Genomic DNA, 16,792 nt, shown 5'->3' on the forward strand with positions numbered 1-16,792 from the left:
CCCCCCCCCCCCCCCCCCCCCCCCCCGGTCTTCACACCCTGTGCTCTAACAGGGACACGTCTTTAAATCCTTGTAGTCAAGACTGTGTTGCTTTTATGGAGAGGCTAGGTAGGAGTAGTAATGATCCCTAAGTAATGGGCTTCATCTCGTTTTAATTGTAATGAAGAAAAATCCACTACCGCCTTTATTTTATTTTATTTTTTTGTCTAACTAGCCTTTTTTTTTTTTTTTCCTGCAAGCCTCAGCTCAAGTCAGGCACTGTTCTCACAGAAATGTGTCACTCTTCTCAGCTTGTCCTTGGTACTGTGCCCTTCCTTCTATCTTTGTACGTGTGCTTTTCTAAGCCAAACATGTCGTGAAAAACAATAACTCCTTTAGATCTGTCCCGGTTGCCACCGCTCTGGGATTAGTCACGATTCAGTCCATCTTACAGGGCCTGCTGCCCCTCTGGAGTTTCTCCTCCTTCAGATTGCTGGGGCCAGCATTTTCTCTATATTTAGGAGAATCCCATGTCCTCACGGCTAGCCATGCCGTCTGTGGGTCCCTCTGTTTCGTGTCATGAGCCTTCCTGGTGAGAGGATGACAGAAGCCCGTGTCACTCCTCTCTCTGAGCCCATGTGGCTGGAGGTTCATACTTTGTATGTTTTTATACAGACAGGAAAAATATGAAATCTTCTAGTGTTAATGAAGGTGTTGACCATTGATCTGATTCTTATTTATTTATTTATTTATTTATTTATTTATTTCTGAGAGAGAGAGAAAGAGACAGAGACAGAGACAGAGACAGAGGGAGAGAGACAGCATGAGCAAGGGAGGGTCAGAGAGACAGGGAGATACAGGATCTGAAACAAGCTCCAGCCTCTGAGCTAGCTGTCGGCACAGAGCCTGACGCGGGGGTCGAACCCACAATCATGAGATCGTGAGATCGTGACCTGAGCCGAAGCCGGATGCTTAACCGACTGAGCCACCCAGGCGCCCCTGATCTGATTCTCTTGAAAGACATGCTTTCATCGCTTCACTCTGTTAACCCACTTTTCTAATGATGATTGGTTGGGCAAAGAGCCCTTTTTAGAAATAGTGTCCATGTACTTAGGATCAATAAATATTCAGGTCAGGCAGGTAATAAGGAATGCACATCTTATCCGTTTTCCTGGCGAGATTGTGCCAAAGGATTAAGACTGGGGAAATGTTGGCATTTAGGTTCATGCTCTCTAACTGGTCACCCTTACTCCATTTTACGTGGAAAAACAGGTTAAGAAACCTCCAAGAGGTTCGAGGACCCCTTAACTATATGGGGGGTGATGTGTCACAGCAGTCTTGACCCCTTGCTTCTCGGCTTCTCTCCTGTGGCCTTCCTCATTCTCCACACATGCCTTTCATGCCTGCAGTGCTGATAAGAGCAAGATAGTGGAAAAGAAGAAGAGGAACCAGGAGAGCGGCAAGGGTACAGAAAGCAGAGGCCCCTGGCACAAACAGGCACCCAGGGACCACTCACCCCCTCACCAGGAAATCAGATAAGAGCACCAGACCTCCTGGGGCTGCCCTGAGGCCCGAGATGTGAGTCCAGCTCAGGTACACGGTTGTGGTCCCTGATACATTACCCTGTTGACATGCAGTTGGAAGAGGCTATCTAAATACACCCCTCTGCAGAGTAAGTAAATTTCCACTTTCCATGATTGCAAAAGGGCTCTTAGGCAAGACACTTCTTTGAAACCTGACCAATTGGCAGTAACAGTTATAAGAGGTAAAGAGGCCTCAGAAAGGAGGTAGTTTTAGAATCTGCCAGATGTAGGTTCAAAGCCTAGGATTCACTATCAGCTGGACAACCTTGGACACATTATGTACTCTATCAATTTCCTTATTGATCAAAGAGGGATGAGAGTAGCCGCTCCAAAGGGCATTGGCTGGCTCCAGGGATGTAAGCGCCGGCCCACAGAGGGCTCGACACCGCAGCCTCGGTCACCACCACCACCTCTGTCAGCGTAGCCGTCATGGCGCATAATGGCACCATGGATGGGAGGGACTGGTGTGCCGTGGGGGCTCAGGCTTCCATTTGCTTTACATCTTTCCTGGCTGAGCCTTCCACGGGCAGCCCATTTCCTGCCCATGGGCAGGACTCAGTCACTCACATTGGTCTTGGTCTTCCAGAAAGCAGTAGGCCCTCCAAGGATGAATGTCAGCAGTTCGAGTGATAACATTCGGACTGTGTGAGCCTATCCTCCCATGATAAAGCCTCCACATCTTCCCGACCTCCCCACTCGGGGGAAAGGAGGCACCCACCTACAGATTAAAGTCAATGACTAGAGGTTTGTACTTTAAGTCGAATACCAGAAATAAAATGTATTTCTGGTACTCAACCTGAATACACCACTGTTTCGCTATAAAAGTTCTCTTTGTGAGATGCAAAAGCTCAGGGAACAACGTGTTCTTTTGAGACACAGTGTTATGCAGAGAGAGGACATCTCAGGGCCATACAGTTCTTTGTTTTGTATAATTTGGTAACTAGCTGTATTGTTATTAAGCTTATATGCATTCTATCAGAAATCTAAACCCTGTTTCTCAGAAAGAAAACCTGTTATGAGTCTCCTCAGATAATGCTTCCAAACTTTTCTTCTTTGAGTCTTCGCCTAGGACTTTGTTTTGCTTGGGCCTTTACTGGGGGTTACATTTGACTTTACTTGATTTCCTAGGGCCCCAGATCCACCCTGAAGCTTAAAGGATTAGCATCTCTCCCTTTCCCTCCCACCTCTCGCCCTTAGAGACTTTGCTGTGTTTTTCTTCTCTTTTTATAAAAACATTATCTTCCATTTGCACAGGCGGTGGGGCCTCTTTTGAGATAAGCAGCTCGCCCTGGCTCCCCTCGTCCCCGGTTTCAAACCTCCTGCCTCTTTGAGAACCGTGTGATAGCTTCTGAAGAGTGCTTGTTTTATCTTGAGACTCAGAGACAAGCGTGACCCAGAATGTCTGTCTGAGGCGGCCAAGATGCTGTCGCTCAGACCGGCCGCCGCTATCTCTGGGAGCCACTTGCCGTCGTGATGCACTGCCCCGGACCATGAATGAGGCTGGTCACCCCGCTGTAACCCAGAGCCCTCGCCCCTGGATTTCCCTCTGCTTTGTTCCCCAGCTCCTTTTAAGAGCTTTCTCCACAAGGATTCTGAGGCCACACCTAAGCTGTGGGGGAAAGTTCGCTGCCATGGTTTAGCAATGTCTGCCCTAAGCCTGATGCAGACGGCAGGGTCCCCTGCTCACCCTGGCTGTCCCTGGCCCTTTCATGGTGTGAGTGCTGCGGGATTCACAGGACGACTGTCTTCTGCATCCCCAGCTCTCCTCTTTGACCGGAATGCCTCCTGGACTCCATGAGATTAGGTCTTTCCCTTAATGTGTTTGTCGTCCAGACCAGTGGCTGTTTAGTCCGCATATGCACGCGTCTTGTGGTCCTGTGGCACGATTTGCCTTCTCCCAGCCCCGTGTGAAACTGCATGGTGACAGACGGCAGCAGCCTGAGACCGCGCTCTTTGCATCCTGCTTGTCCCCTCCTCCGTCCTTACCCCTCACTGAGGTTTCTACTGGATTAATGGAGTCCCCATTTAATTCCTATTATCCCTTGATTCCCAGAGGAGAACTCTCTCGCACCAGCCGGACCCCGGCTCCCTCCCTCAGACTGTTTCTCCCTCATGTATTCCTAATTTCAATTTTATTTCTCTCTCTCTCTGGCCAAGCCTGATATTCATTTCCTAATTAGGGATTATGAGAATTTTAATGGTTACTGAAGCCTGAGCGTTCTGAAAACTGATGAGCTTATCTCCCCCATCAAAGGGGAACCTCTCGGGTAATAGGATTAACTAGTGGCTGTTATTTCCTTCAGACTTTTCTATATTTCCCCGTTTTGTCAATGAGCATAGATTACTTTTATAATACAGAAAAAAATTAAGTGTATTTTAAGAAGAAAACATCTTGACTAGTGGTTTTAGCCTTTTTTTTTAAAAAAGCAGGCAAATTCTGTTCATATCTTAGGAAGGAACAAATGAAAGAGCAGCTGTTCTGGTTCAAGTGGGACCTGTGTGTGAGAGTGCATGTGTGTGAGTGTGAGTGAGTGGGGGGGGGAGTGTGTGCACATTTGTGAATGTGTGTGTGAGAGTGCATGTGAGTATGTGCATTTGTGAGTGTGCCTATTTGTGAGTGTGTCTGAGTGTGTGTACATTAGTGAGTGTGTGCATATTTGTGAGTGTATGTGCATGTGTGTGTGCATATGAGTGTGTCTTTGTGTTTGTGTAGGGGGTACCTCCGGTGTTGCTGGATATTCTGATTTTTTCTATCCCCAGACAGGAACAGACATCTGGACCCTCTCTGCCGGTCAGGTGGGAAGCTGCATCTGGCCCGGCCGGCCTCTGTCATGACAGAGCTCATGCTCTCAGCAAAGGGCCTGCTGGGTTTATTTGGCACATGAGTTGTGAGTGGCCACACTGTTTCTGGCAAGGACATTCTTGTAGGCTCCTGTACCCCCCAGGGAATCTACCTGTGGACACGGGCGGCCCGGGACATAGCATGTCACAGACAGGCGCGTTTTTCAGGACAGCCTATTCAGAGCAGATAGGAAGCAGTGATTCCAGGAGATGTTCTTGGCTGGGCCTGAGCCCCTCCCATTCCCCAGTCTCATGTTTCAGGTGGTCCAAGATCTCCCTGTACAGAAGGCCTCTCCGTTTCTGGAAGGCCCACACCCCTATCCTTCTGAGGACCCGCTGTTTTTGCTAAGAACGGTGTGGAGGAGGGAAAAGGCCAAGCCACATGTGTGCCGGCTCCAAGGCCAGCCTCCTTGGGTTTGAACCCGGTTCTGCCACCTCCTAGCCATGTGATCTTGTCCAGCTTACGCCCATTCTGAGCCTAGGTTCGCCCGTCCTTCAAAGACATAAGAATGGTCCCTAACTCCTAGGACCTTAAGAGTTCGGTGTTACTGTCATTATATTCACGGCCCTTAGTCACACTATCTCCCACATCTTGGCCTCCCAGGCAAGCTTCTGACCAAGACTCTGAAAGCTTACAGGGAAAGAAAGATAACATTTGGAACTTTCTAGTGATTTTGCTTTGTGATGGTAAGAGAACCTGTAGTGGGGAGCATACTGGCCCTGAGACTCTGAGGAAGCTGTGGCAGTGTCAGCCAGAGGCCTGTGGTGTCACCTCTGCAGGGGCAGTGGGAGCCTCCTCTCTATCTCTAGAAAGAATTCTTTATAAACTAGCTAATAGGAGAGAGCAGGACCTGTTCATACAACTGTTTTGGCCACCATTTCCTGAGTGCTTCTTATGACGCTAGGCCGTACACGTATGTTTTCTTTTCTCATCACATCCTCCATACAAAGGAGCTATGGTGCTCATTTTTCCAGATCAGGAAAGTGAGGATCCTAGAGGAAATCAGCCAGCATTGCAGAGCTAACGAGTGAGAGAGCCAGTACCCAAACCTGAACCCCAAACCCATCCACTCCCTATTACACACGGCATTCCTTCTCTCTTACCACTTCTCCCAAAAGTGCTCCCAAGCAGGTTTCCCCCAACCTGAGGCCTTTAGCGTATGACCCTATATTGAAAAGAACTCCTGTTAAAACATCTCCTACTTTTCCTGCCAGAGAAGGCGCATTGTCCGGAGGTGCCAGATATCCAGCCATCCTGGGTCTGCTCCCAGATGGAGAAAGCATTGACCCGGCCACGGGCTGCTTGTTGACTGGGCCATCGGAGCACCCGACCGCCTTACTCTTTTCTAGACCTTGCTCCAGGACAGATTTGAATTCACCATGTCTGCAGGTCAACCAATAAACACTGGCCTTTTCTGGAGACTGCCAGAACTGTCTCAAAATTGTGACACCCAGAGTGGCTGTCACACCCCCCGAGACAGGCAAGCAGGATGTTTGAGCAGCTGAGCAGCCCTGGAGAAATTCTTCTATTTCACCACAAAGGGAAGACTGAAGACATGCCTCTGCCGGGGAACTCCTGCCTCGAGATCTGAGATGGACACTCTGGAAAAGATGTCTCATCAGCCACTGGCTCCCTCAAGGTGACCTGCATCCTCCCTTGTTCTGTACCCGGTACCCTGTGCCCCGTGGAGCATTGGGTTTGTGTCTGGTCTGCTGCTCAGAAGAGCGTTTCTGCTGTCTGCCATTTTACTGTGGAGAGAGGGCATCACATTCTGCTAATATCCCTTCTTCTCACAGTGCCTTTCTGCCCTGTGTCCCAGGCACCTCTCTCTTTTCCCTCATCTCCATCCCTGAAGACACTACCGGAAATGGCAGCGTGCCTGCGACTCCCTTTGTGCTGACTCTTCCTGAGAGCTGAACTCGCCTTTGCGACATCTCATTTCTTGCCGTTTCTGCTTGTCTCTCACAGAACCTATATTTTTTCTTACCAGCTCTTTCATTTTTTAAGTGAAAAATAATCAAAATTATAGAGTTGTCTTATCCTCCTAAAAGATATTCCTGCGGCCTGTCCCAGTCTCTCTTCTCAGCAACCCTTTTGAGCTCACTTATCATCAACCTTATTTTCAATAAAAGTGTCCTTCTGAAGCTTCCTGTCAGCTGGCACGCAGCTCTCTGGCAGCCTCCTCTTGTCTAGCTGTCCGACAGTTTCCTAGAGGATCCCCTTCTGTCACCCCTGTGTCCTGGCGCTCCCAGGTAGCCGAGGTAGGTCTGTCCCCAGGGTAAGAGTGAGCTGGGATGACACAGTCTCAGGCCTTAAGGAGTTTATGGTCTCTCATGACCTTCCTTCCCTTCCAAAGACTGAGCTCTTGCAACATTGGAATCTAAAAGTGATTTGATGTTGACTCTTGGTTCGCAAAATAATTGTTTGAAGTTTTTAATATGTGTTTTCCTCCATGCTCTTTTCAATTATTCACCTTTCATTTTCCCTCAATAAATATTTACTGAGGACCTACTATGTGCCAGGTGCTGAGCTAGGCCCAAGGTGGTCATGGGCAAAATCATCCAAGTTCCCTGCTCTCCTGGGGCTTACAGGAGGAAGCAAGATAAGTTCATCAAGTAGTCATGTTGAAACATGTGAAATTTCAGTCACGAAAGGAGGAGAGGCACGTAAAGCTATGAAAGCATACGAGGCAACAGGCTGGTATCCTCTGGGTAAGCAGTTCTCAAAGTGTGGTCCCTGGACCAGCAGCCTCAACATAACTGATGACCTAGTTAGAAATACACAATTTTCAGGGCACCTGGGCGCTTCAGTCAGTCAGGCATCCAACTCTTGATCTCAGCTTAGGTCTTGATCTCAGGGTCTTGAGCTCAAGCCCTGTGGTGGGCTCCACACTGGGCATGAAGCCTCCTTGAAAAGAAATACACATTTTCATTTCCCACTCTAGAGCCACTGGATTAGAAACTCTCAAGGTGGGGACCAGCCTCTGTTTTCACACATCCTCAGGAGACTGTCATACACACTCAGGTTTGAGAACTCTTACTTCAGATCGTCCAAGAAGGCTTCTCTGCAGAAACAACTTCTGGATTATAAAGGAAAACTGGGCAATAGGGTAGGGTGGGAGAAGTATTTCATACAGAAAGAATGGCATGTGTAAAGGCCCTGTAGTAAGAGCAGAGAGTTTTGAAAACCTGAGGGATTAGCCCAGGAGAGAAGAGTAATACAAGATGCGTCTGGACAGGTTGGTAGAACCAGCATATATAGGTCATGGAGGCCGCATCATGGATTGGGCAATAGGAAGCTTTTCATGTGCTTTAAACACAGGGATGATGCAGTCTTACTTGTTTCCATTTAAAGAATAACTCTAGCTACAGTATGGAGCAAATATTGAAGGAGGAGCGAGAGTAGACCAGTTGGGGGTCATGGCAGGGGTTTCAGGAAAGATGGCAGTAACTTGCACTGGGGTGGTTTCCGGAGGGATGGGGAGAAAGGTGTATAATCACAGGATTCATAAAGTCCACAGGTCTTGGTGATCAGTTGGAAGTGTCAAGGATGACTCTGGCATTTTGAGTTCGCATGCAAGGTGGAGGACAATGATGCTAAGTTTGGCAGTGGGAAGGATGGATTGTGAGAAGGTCCTGCTGAGTTTGAAGTGTCTTTGTGTAGATATCAATTCAACGATGGAAGGTGTGGGTCTGGAGCTCTGGGAAGTCAGGGCTGGCAGTACACATAGGTGAGTCATCAAAAGCTAAAGTGCCAACTAAAATTGTGGGACAGGGTGAGGTCACCCAGGGAGTGAGAATACAGTGAATAGAAGAAAGCCCGAGTGCTCACTGAGAGATGTCATTATTCTTGTTTATTGGTCAGATGGGGTTAGGAGGACCCCTGTAAAACCCACTTAGTGTAAAGAACCAAAAAGAAGGAAAAAAACTAGAAACCGGGGAAATACAGTGTCACAGAGGCCAAGGGATGAGAGGGTACAGGAAGGAGTGCTCAACAATGGTGAGTCAGGAAGTCAGGCAGGAGGTAGCTGGAAACTGCCCATTGGATTAAGTGAGATTAAGTGACATGGAAGGCGCTTGGTGTCTCTAACGAGATATTTCAGTGGAGTGAAGAGAGCAAAAGCTAGAATGAAATGGATTGAGGTGGGAATTGAAGGCAAGGAAACCGGAGAGAGTGAGTAGAGACAACTTTTTAGAAATGGTTGTAAAGTGGAAGAGAGGGCACCTGTTGGTGGCGGATGTGGACTCAAGAGGATTGTCCTGATTCGTTTGATTGTCGAGCGTGAATGGTTCTCGCATGCTAACGCCTAAGGATTTCATTGAAAGGGGATGGTTAAATAAAAGAGAGATGTGACCGTCCAAGGTTACCAAAGATCAAGATGCAAACACAGGTTAGAGAATGCAGGGGCTCGGGGATTCGATAGCTCCTGCACTAGCCTGGATTTTTCTGAACCCCAGTGACTTGCCCAAGGCCAGATGCCCGACCTGGAATGCCCGTCCGCCCCTCCTTTCCTTGGCATCTCTCCTCTCTGCTGCCTGGCCTGCCCACAGCCCATTTCCTACAGCCTGCTCAGCTGTTTTCTCAGCTTTGTTCACCCACTGTTAAGTTATTAACTTGTCAGGGTCCAGACTCCCCACTTCCTTTCCTACTTTGAACCCACTCACTGTTGGCTCCCTTCCTGTTCGCCGCCTCGGAAAGCCAGCCCGGGGAAAGCCAGGGTGACTCCGCGGGTCGTTACTGGCAGGCACACAGAAGTACAATTAACATAATTGGTCTAGAATGGTGAAGGCTTCTTACAGACATTGATACAACTGAAAAGGGAAGAATAAACTCAGGCCTCTCTTCCTTATCTTAAAGGTGGAGGCAAATGGTGAGCCTAAAACAGACTTTATCCAAAGTAACTTCTCCAACCAGTTTCGATTTTAAAGAGTCACCTGTACACCTGTTAAGGACCATCAGATTTTTACATTTAATTCATGGATTCAGTAGGATCAAGAGTGATCTTTAATTAGTTCTTAAAGCAGACTTAGGAACTGGTAAGTTGGTTTAATAGAAGCGTTGCTACTCCAAAACAAGAAAATCTTGTCTAAGAGTCTAGAGAAATTTGCAACAGTTCTGTAAAGAGAACTGAGTGGCTTTATCATTACCTAGCATTTTTGAAGTCATGAATTAACTTAATGGAGCATGATGGACCTAAGGCACAGACAGTTTCCTATTTGTCGACCTATATTCCATTGATAATGACTTCTTGTCTAAGGCTAAAATTAAGGGAGAAATAACATTTTGGGGCATTTTATTATGGGCAGATTTTTGTGCTTATATCATGATCCTCATCCCTTGCAATCCTCTGAGATGTGTGTTATCTACGAATAGAGAAATTATCATTACAAATAGAGAAGCCGGGGCTCAAAACTGTGTAGGAATTTCCCAAAGTTCACACCTCTAGGGAGTGGCAGGTAGCACTTGGTACTTGAGCTCTGGTCTCATGCTCATGAATGGAGAGGCAGCGGCCATTACTGTAGAGATGGTAATAACAGCAATAGCTCCCGTGCATCGAGCCCTCAGTGTGTACCCCGCCTTCCTACACTTTGTATCGTTTAATCCCTATGACAGCACTGCAAGCCCCTTGGTTCTCATTTTACCCAAAAGAAGTAGTCTCCAAAAACCTTAAATAATCTGTCCAGTCACACAGCTATCCAGTAAAGAACTGGAATTCAGACCTAGCTCCAGCTGACCCTGACATTCCACGATACACTTGTTGGTCAAGATTAGGGATGTTTCCCTGATCCCAAGAACAAAACATGAGGCATGGTAGATGTAAATACTTTTTTCCCCTAATGTTGAATCTACAGCTGCCTCCCAGGACTCCTGTGGGCCTGGAACACAGCCTGCTTAATGTTTATTCTTTGTCAGCCTTGGGAGGGGAGGACAGAAAGGCCAGCCATTTCTGTGAGCGTATACATTTGGTAAAGTACTTTCTCACCTGCTCAGCAACTTCTGCTGTCAAGACCCTCCCCCAAGCCCGGGATGAGCCAAGGAAACCTCTGAGCACAACCAGAATGAAGTATCACAAGTTGTTGAATTCACTCCTCCGCTTTTTGTGGAGAAGACCGTTCACACGGAACTGGCTAACTTTAATTTTCCGTGTAATTCTAACAGTCTTTGTGTACGTCTTGGTCTGTAGCAACATGATAACAGAAGAGGGCCCGCCGCAAGCTGGTGTAGTAACACCAGAGAGGTGAGCGGAGATGATCCTAATTGACACAGAGGACACAGAAGCAGAAATGAGAGCCCAGAGCCCAGCCAGCCGGGGCTGTTTGGGTCTCAGATCAAACACCTCGCACACTCCATGCCCACACTCCACTGGGGGTCTTAGCAATGGCTGTTTTTCATTATGGTCACGCTGAACATTTATGAAAGATTAACATGATGTCAGGTTTGGTGTATATCTAATTTAGGAGAGTAGTGATGATGTATGCAGGTGTTTTTGTTTTTAGAAAAAAAGATGCATTCATGCTTTATCTTTCCTTCACATCTAGCTGTCCGAGAAAGATCTCCCAAGGCCCTGGGTGTTACTGAGCTCTGCACACCCGAAGCACAGCACCTGGTGCACAGTACATGCTCACTAACGTTAGATGATGGGATGTCAGTGCCTTGTTTCCAGCAGGTTCTGGATAGCCTGCTTTGCCATGGCCACTCAGCTGCATTCCTGGTGGCTCTGTTTTTAGACAGGATTAAGTGAAATGCTACCCGGCCTCACTTCCAAGAAACCATGCAGCACATGGTGGTTACATTTCTCATCATTCTCGTCCTCACCAGGCCTGACCACCACTGCCTCTGCGGAGGGTTGTAAAAAAGATGTTGCTGCCTTATTTTCCCGGACACATTTAAAAACCCAGCAGCTAGAACGAGGCTGGGGAAGCTAAATCGCTCTTAGCAAAATAAGCGAGGGTGTCAGGTGGGCTGGCAGGCTCTCCACGCCCTCGGTAAAAACTCCTGGTGGCTCTGGATGAGAGGCAGCGGCGTTTCAGAAAAGTCACAGGCAGCCGGAAGATCTTCCCTCAAGGGTTACCGGCATCCCCAGGCCCGGTTTGGTGCATCTGCTGCAAGCACCTGGCCTGCATTCCCAGCTCAGGGGCTGCTCGCTTTCCAGGTCACCGCCGTTTTGAAAAAGCAGCCTCACTGACCTGTTAAATGAGCGCAGTGCCTGTATGAAAGCCCTGTCCCCTCTTCCCAGCAGCCACAGGACACTCTCTGAGCGCCCGAGGCATCTCTGGCCCGAACCCCTGATGGAATTAGCAGGAGTTATCTATAAATCCCCGAGGCATCCATCAGCAGACAGAGCAAGGCTGCCTTTTTAAAGAAGTTCACTGACCTCTTGTTAACTTAACTCCTTGTTAGGAAATATCTAATCAGCTGTACGCTAACGTGTCAAGGGCCCAGGGGTCAGCAGAAGCCGGGCTCGCTGTGGGCTTGGGTTTCCAGCTGTGAGCTGCCTGCTATCTGAGCTGTCTTGTTTTCCTCTTTCAGCTATCTTTCAGATCATTCAGAGCATAAGGATGGGCATGTGAGAAGGCCCGGGGATTTGACACCACCTCCTCCCACTGGAGGGCGGAGGACCACTTCGGCTTTTAGCCAGGTGTCTGTGGGAAGCAAACAAGCCACACAGAATAGAAACAAATGCTCCCTCCATTGTTCCCCGATCCCTTCATCGTGGATGTCAGACCACATTGCCTTCTCACAGGACATCTTGGTACATCCGTGTTCTCGAGCGGAAAGGACATTTTGCTTTTCTGTTGGCGGGATTGGTAGCTGCCGAGTGTCTGCAGCAGCGCCCTGTCTGGTTTTGCCCTTGGTCTCACTAATGTCTGCATGTGGCCCTCCGGATGATCACCAAGTTGCTTTCCATGGATACGGCCTCTCCTCCATCGGGAGTTGGTTTTACAAATAAATGTCTTTGTTCAACCTTCTACCATGTGTGGGTTACAGTGAGAAACCTGAAGTGAAGACAATGCCAGAATAGCTCCAGGTGGGGGGGGGGGGGGGGGGGGGGGTAGGAACTGGACTAGACAGTTGGGAAAGTGTCAAAGAATCTGAGGTTGGGGAATTAGAGTTAGATTTACCTTCAAGGTCTTTGCCCAGAGTGAAGACCTGGGCTGCTCTAATGACCTTGCATTTTCCCCACATTTTACTTTTTAATTTTTTTTCCTTGATTTTGGGTCGTTTTATTTGTTTTTTTGTTGGTTTTGTGGGTTTTGGCTGTTTTTTTGTTTTTGTTGTTTTTGTCAATGCAGAAAAAGCACTTACAAAGTGTGTTACGGTTCAATCAGCTGTTATCTGCTCTTTGTCTGCCTTAGGGCTTGGGGAAGAGCAGGTGTCTGAGGCCTCTTTATGAAAACCAGCCAACCTCAGGGCTCAGCCCTGCCCTAATAGAGCCCAGGAGGGCGGGACTCCCATCTCCCTCTGGGTGGTCAGCCCGGAGGCTGGGAGGGTGAGGCCCAGGGCCCGTGGGTGCAAACCTCCCCTCCCTGGCGGGCTTCCCGCAGCCTCTCTAAGTGTGGTCTGCCTACATGGGCCTCCCCGTGTGTGGAGGGCGGTCGGGGGAGTGGGAGTCACATCGCAAAAGGCAGACCCTGGGGTTTCACCTCAAGCCTGCTGAATTCGAAGTGCGGCAGGTGGGGCCAACTCTGATGTCTTGTACAAGCTCCCTGGGCGAGGCTTATGCACTCTAAATTTTGGGGACCATGATCCTGAGGAAGCCCAGCTCAAGAGAGAGTACGTTTTGTCCCATCCCAGGCAGCAAAGACAGCCGCAGCTGAAGCGCGCTCTGAAGCAAGGCCTACCCTGCGGCCCTGCGGGGAGGTGGAGGAAGGGGGAGTCGGCCTGCTCTGCTGCTCTGACTTCTGATACGGCCTGGAGAAGTCTCTGCAGCCACAGAGATCAGCATCCGGATTAAAGATGTGCACCGTGCAACTTTAAAGAGTCCCGTGTTGCTTTTGAAAGCTCCATCTTTGCATTCTTGGCAATTTTTTTTTCATTCCTCAATATTGTGAGAGCTTTAAACATGGAAGTGGTGGCAGTGGCCTGGACCTCTGCCCACCTCTTCAAAGACTTCGTTGTAAGTGGTGCACTTAAAAATGGGGGGTGGGGAAGAGGGGAGCTTTTTGTCCACTGGAGTCTTTTACCCCAGACCCTTCGGTGATGTTCTTTAGTGCTTTCTTTTCTCCCATCCTCCTCCCTCCCCCTCCTCCTCCTCCTCTTTTCCTGCTGAGAAGAGGGCAGCAGGCTTGCTCCAAAGTCAGCAACCCCAAGGACAGTCTACCACCCTGTGCTCCCCACCACTGCCGCCGCCAGGCCCCTCCCAAGCTGGCAGAAGGCATCTCCCACCACGAGGGCTGCACACGCGATGCTCTGCGAGCTGGTCCCCTCATCCTGCTGGCTCTGCTGCCCGTTCTCTTCTAGGTCACTGAGTACGACCAGTGTACTGTGAAAGATCAGCCCTCAGGGCTCCTGCCAAGAGGCCAGAAGAAGAAAGGCTGCTTGACGTAGGTTTACCTGGTCTGTGCTCCCAGACGTGGCCTCTCTAACTCCCACATTGCCTGCACTTGCTCGGAGTCTGGCTTTCTCTTCCTGCCCTGGTAACAGCATGCTCGCCAAACCACCATGAAAGGCCATTGCTGGGCCCATGCTTTGTGGGTTCTCCTTTATTGGATAGGGTCTCCCCCTCCACACACACACACCGATTTGATTTTTCCCACAACGGTAATAGTCAATAGGGTGAGAATCCCTATTTTCAGAAAAGGGAAACTGAAATTTAGCCAGATTGGGCTCCGGATAAACCCAGCTGTCCCCGGGTGACAGGGGTGGCCAGCTGAATCGGCTACTATTGGTAAATTTCTGTGATTGACTTATCTCGCCAGGCTGTGGGATGGTCCACAAATTGGTTTCCTATTACTTTTCAGGGAGCCTCCCCGGAGTACTTGTGTGGGAGTGTCTGGCCTCCCCGGTGACGTCTATCACTCTTCTGAAGGTGGAGACAGGGGCTGCCCTGAGTAAATTAGGGTCACGGTTGATTCATGTTCTATAGCAGAGACATGCAGACTTTTTCTGCCATGACACACAGTAAGAAATACATGGCAACCGAAAGCACAACACAGCCACCAAAACAGGGTTTACAGGACACTTACCCTTAGTGTATGTCATGTAATCTTTCTAACTACCCCCCTGCCCCTGATCTATTTCTTTCTTTCTTTTTTTTTTTTTTTTAATATTGGTTGCATCCTCCTCAACTGATTTTATAGCCCATGAATAGGTTCCAACCCACAGCTTGGAAACATGGCTCTTCCACCAAAAATCAAGCCCTTAGCAGGAGACAGATGAGCAGGTCTCGTAAGGTGAGAAAGTCTGAATCTCACTTTGCATGCTGGTGAGAGCCTGACATCACACCAGCCACAGCCAGTCAGTGCCTCCTGTGATACGTGAGCTCTTTCTTTGGGTATGTAAGGTACATTGGAAAGAGAACACTGGCAACACCCTGAATTCATTGAAATAATATGAAATAAACACCATGTTCTATTTGTCAGCGATCACTTGCTGTTCGTCACAATCATTTCGCGTAGGGATGGGTGGTTTTTAAAGCTGGAATCCACCTGGGGTCTGCAGAGAACCAAAGTCTCCAGGGAAGATGTGCATGCGTGTGTATTTTGTTTAGTGTCCAGATGATTCTGATGCTGCCCATCTGCCAATTAGCATTTGGGAACCAACTCACCAGCTTAAACTCTGACTTAACTGAAGCCAAAGCAAGGACTCAGCAGTAATACCCCCAAAACTAGCCCTGTGTCAACTCTACGCAAAAGTTTTCCCTTCCAACGTTTTAAGCCTTTGGGGTTCTCCACAGAGTTTGGCAACAGTGAGACACTATGTCTTGTTTTGCTCCAGGTCTTACGTGTCTTTGTGGTCCCAAGTAGATCACAGACTGGGGTTTATTCATTTTTGAAAGACAGAGAGAGAGCACAAGCAGGGGAGGGGCAGAGAGAAGAGGGAGACAGAATCTGAAGCAGGCTCCAGGCTCTGAGCTGTCCCCACGGAGCCCCAAGCAGGGCTCGAACTCACATATCATGACATCATGACCTGAGCCGAAGTCGAATGCTTCACCAACTGAGCCACCCAGGTGCCCCATGCATTATAATAATTCTTCCACTCAGGTCCCTGCTTGCGCTGTCTTTCAAAAACGAATAAACATTAAGAAAGGAAAAGAAAGAAAGAAAAAGAAAGAAAGAAAGAAAGCAAGCAAGCAAGCAAGCAAGCAAGCGTAGAGTCATCACCCAAATTTTACTACAATGCATTCTTAGGCATTTTAGGGTCTTCACACATATTTGTTTTTCTTAGTCTCCCCATAAGATGGACTGGACTCACAAGTGGCTCTTCTGGAGGGCTTGCTGTGTACCAGATGCTACTCAGGTACTTGTGAGAATACACTTGAACACTCATGCACACCTCACAAAGCGGCCCTTGGGTAGGTACTATAATTATCTTTGGCTTACTGATGAAGACACTAGACTCAGAAGGTTGGAAAAACTTGCCCAGGAGGCTGCTGCTGGTGAACCGGGGAGCTGGGATTCAGACCCAGGCAGATGGGCCCCAGCATCTGAGCTCTTTATCGCAGCACTGCCCTTAACAGGGCCTTATCCTAACAAACAGACAGGGCTGGTTTGGGTTTTGTTTCAATTTTATTTTCACTGCTATATATTCCAGACATACAACCATGCCTGGAACTCAATAATTGTTCATGAAATGAATGAATGAATGAGTTAGCAAGTAGTAGCCTCCTGGTGAATACACACTCCTGGACTGGCGGAGGGCAGAATTGAATTGTAGAAATGGCCCAGGACCAGAAATCAGGCTACTGGCTTTTTGCCCTGGCTTCTGCCCATCACTTTTTCTCTGGACCTTGATGCCCTCAGCCATACGTTTGAAGATATCCTGCCCTCCCGCATCACAGGGCTGTCGTGGGAAGCAAATGATATGATGTATGTGACGTTGCTTTGAAAAAACTGTAAAATGTATACAAATTATATACACACATAATTAGATCTATTCATACAATTATATATATAATCATTGCTTGCAACCATATAATAATATAATAATAATTGCTACTCAGGACAGGTGGGGACTGCATAGGTAAAAAACAAAAACAAAAAAACCTACAAAAAATGATTCACATTCAAAACCCTACCCCCACCAGGACCCTATCTTAGAACAACACGCTCTCGGCAGCAAGAATGCCCAGACAGGAAAGTGTGGATGGGTCGATGCAATCCATTCCAGCTAATGGAAAGAATTCAAAGTTCGTATAGAACCTCGGTGCCATGGTTATCTATATTAT

The 16,792-nt window shown here is 48.3% G+C and overlaps 1 protein-coding gene across 1 annotated transcript in view; it reads left to right on the forward strand.

The window, feature by feature from the left end:
* Positions 1-12,374, forward strand: part of LOC120244797 — a 24,063-nt gene extending 11,689 nt beyond the window's left edge. Inside the window, exon 5 of the mRNA XM_039251527.1 lies at positions 11,935-12,374. Coding sequence (XP_039107458.1) covers positions 11,935-12,355 — 421 coding nt within the window. The 3' untranslated portion in view covers positions 12,356-12,374. The remainder of the gene's footprint in view (positions 1-11,934) is intronic.
* The last annotated feature ends 4,418 nt before the right edge of the window (positions 12,375-16,792 follow it).

Source organism: Hyaena hyaena, unplaced genomic scaffold (assembly GCF_003009895.1).
Source record: "Hyaena hyaena isolate Hyena2069 unplaced genomic scaffold, ASM300989v1 scaffold_394, whole genome shotgun sequence".
Classification (NCBI taxonomy): Eukaryota; Metazoa; Chordata; class Mammalia; order Carnivora; family Hyaenidae; genus Hyaena; species Hyaena hyaena.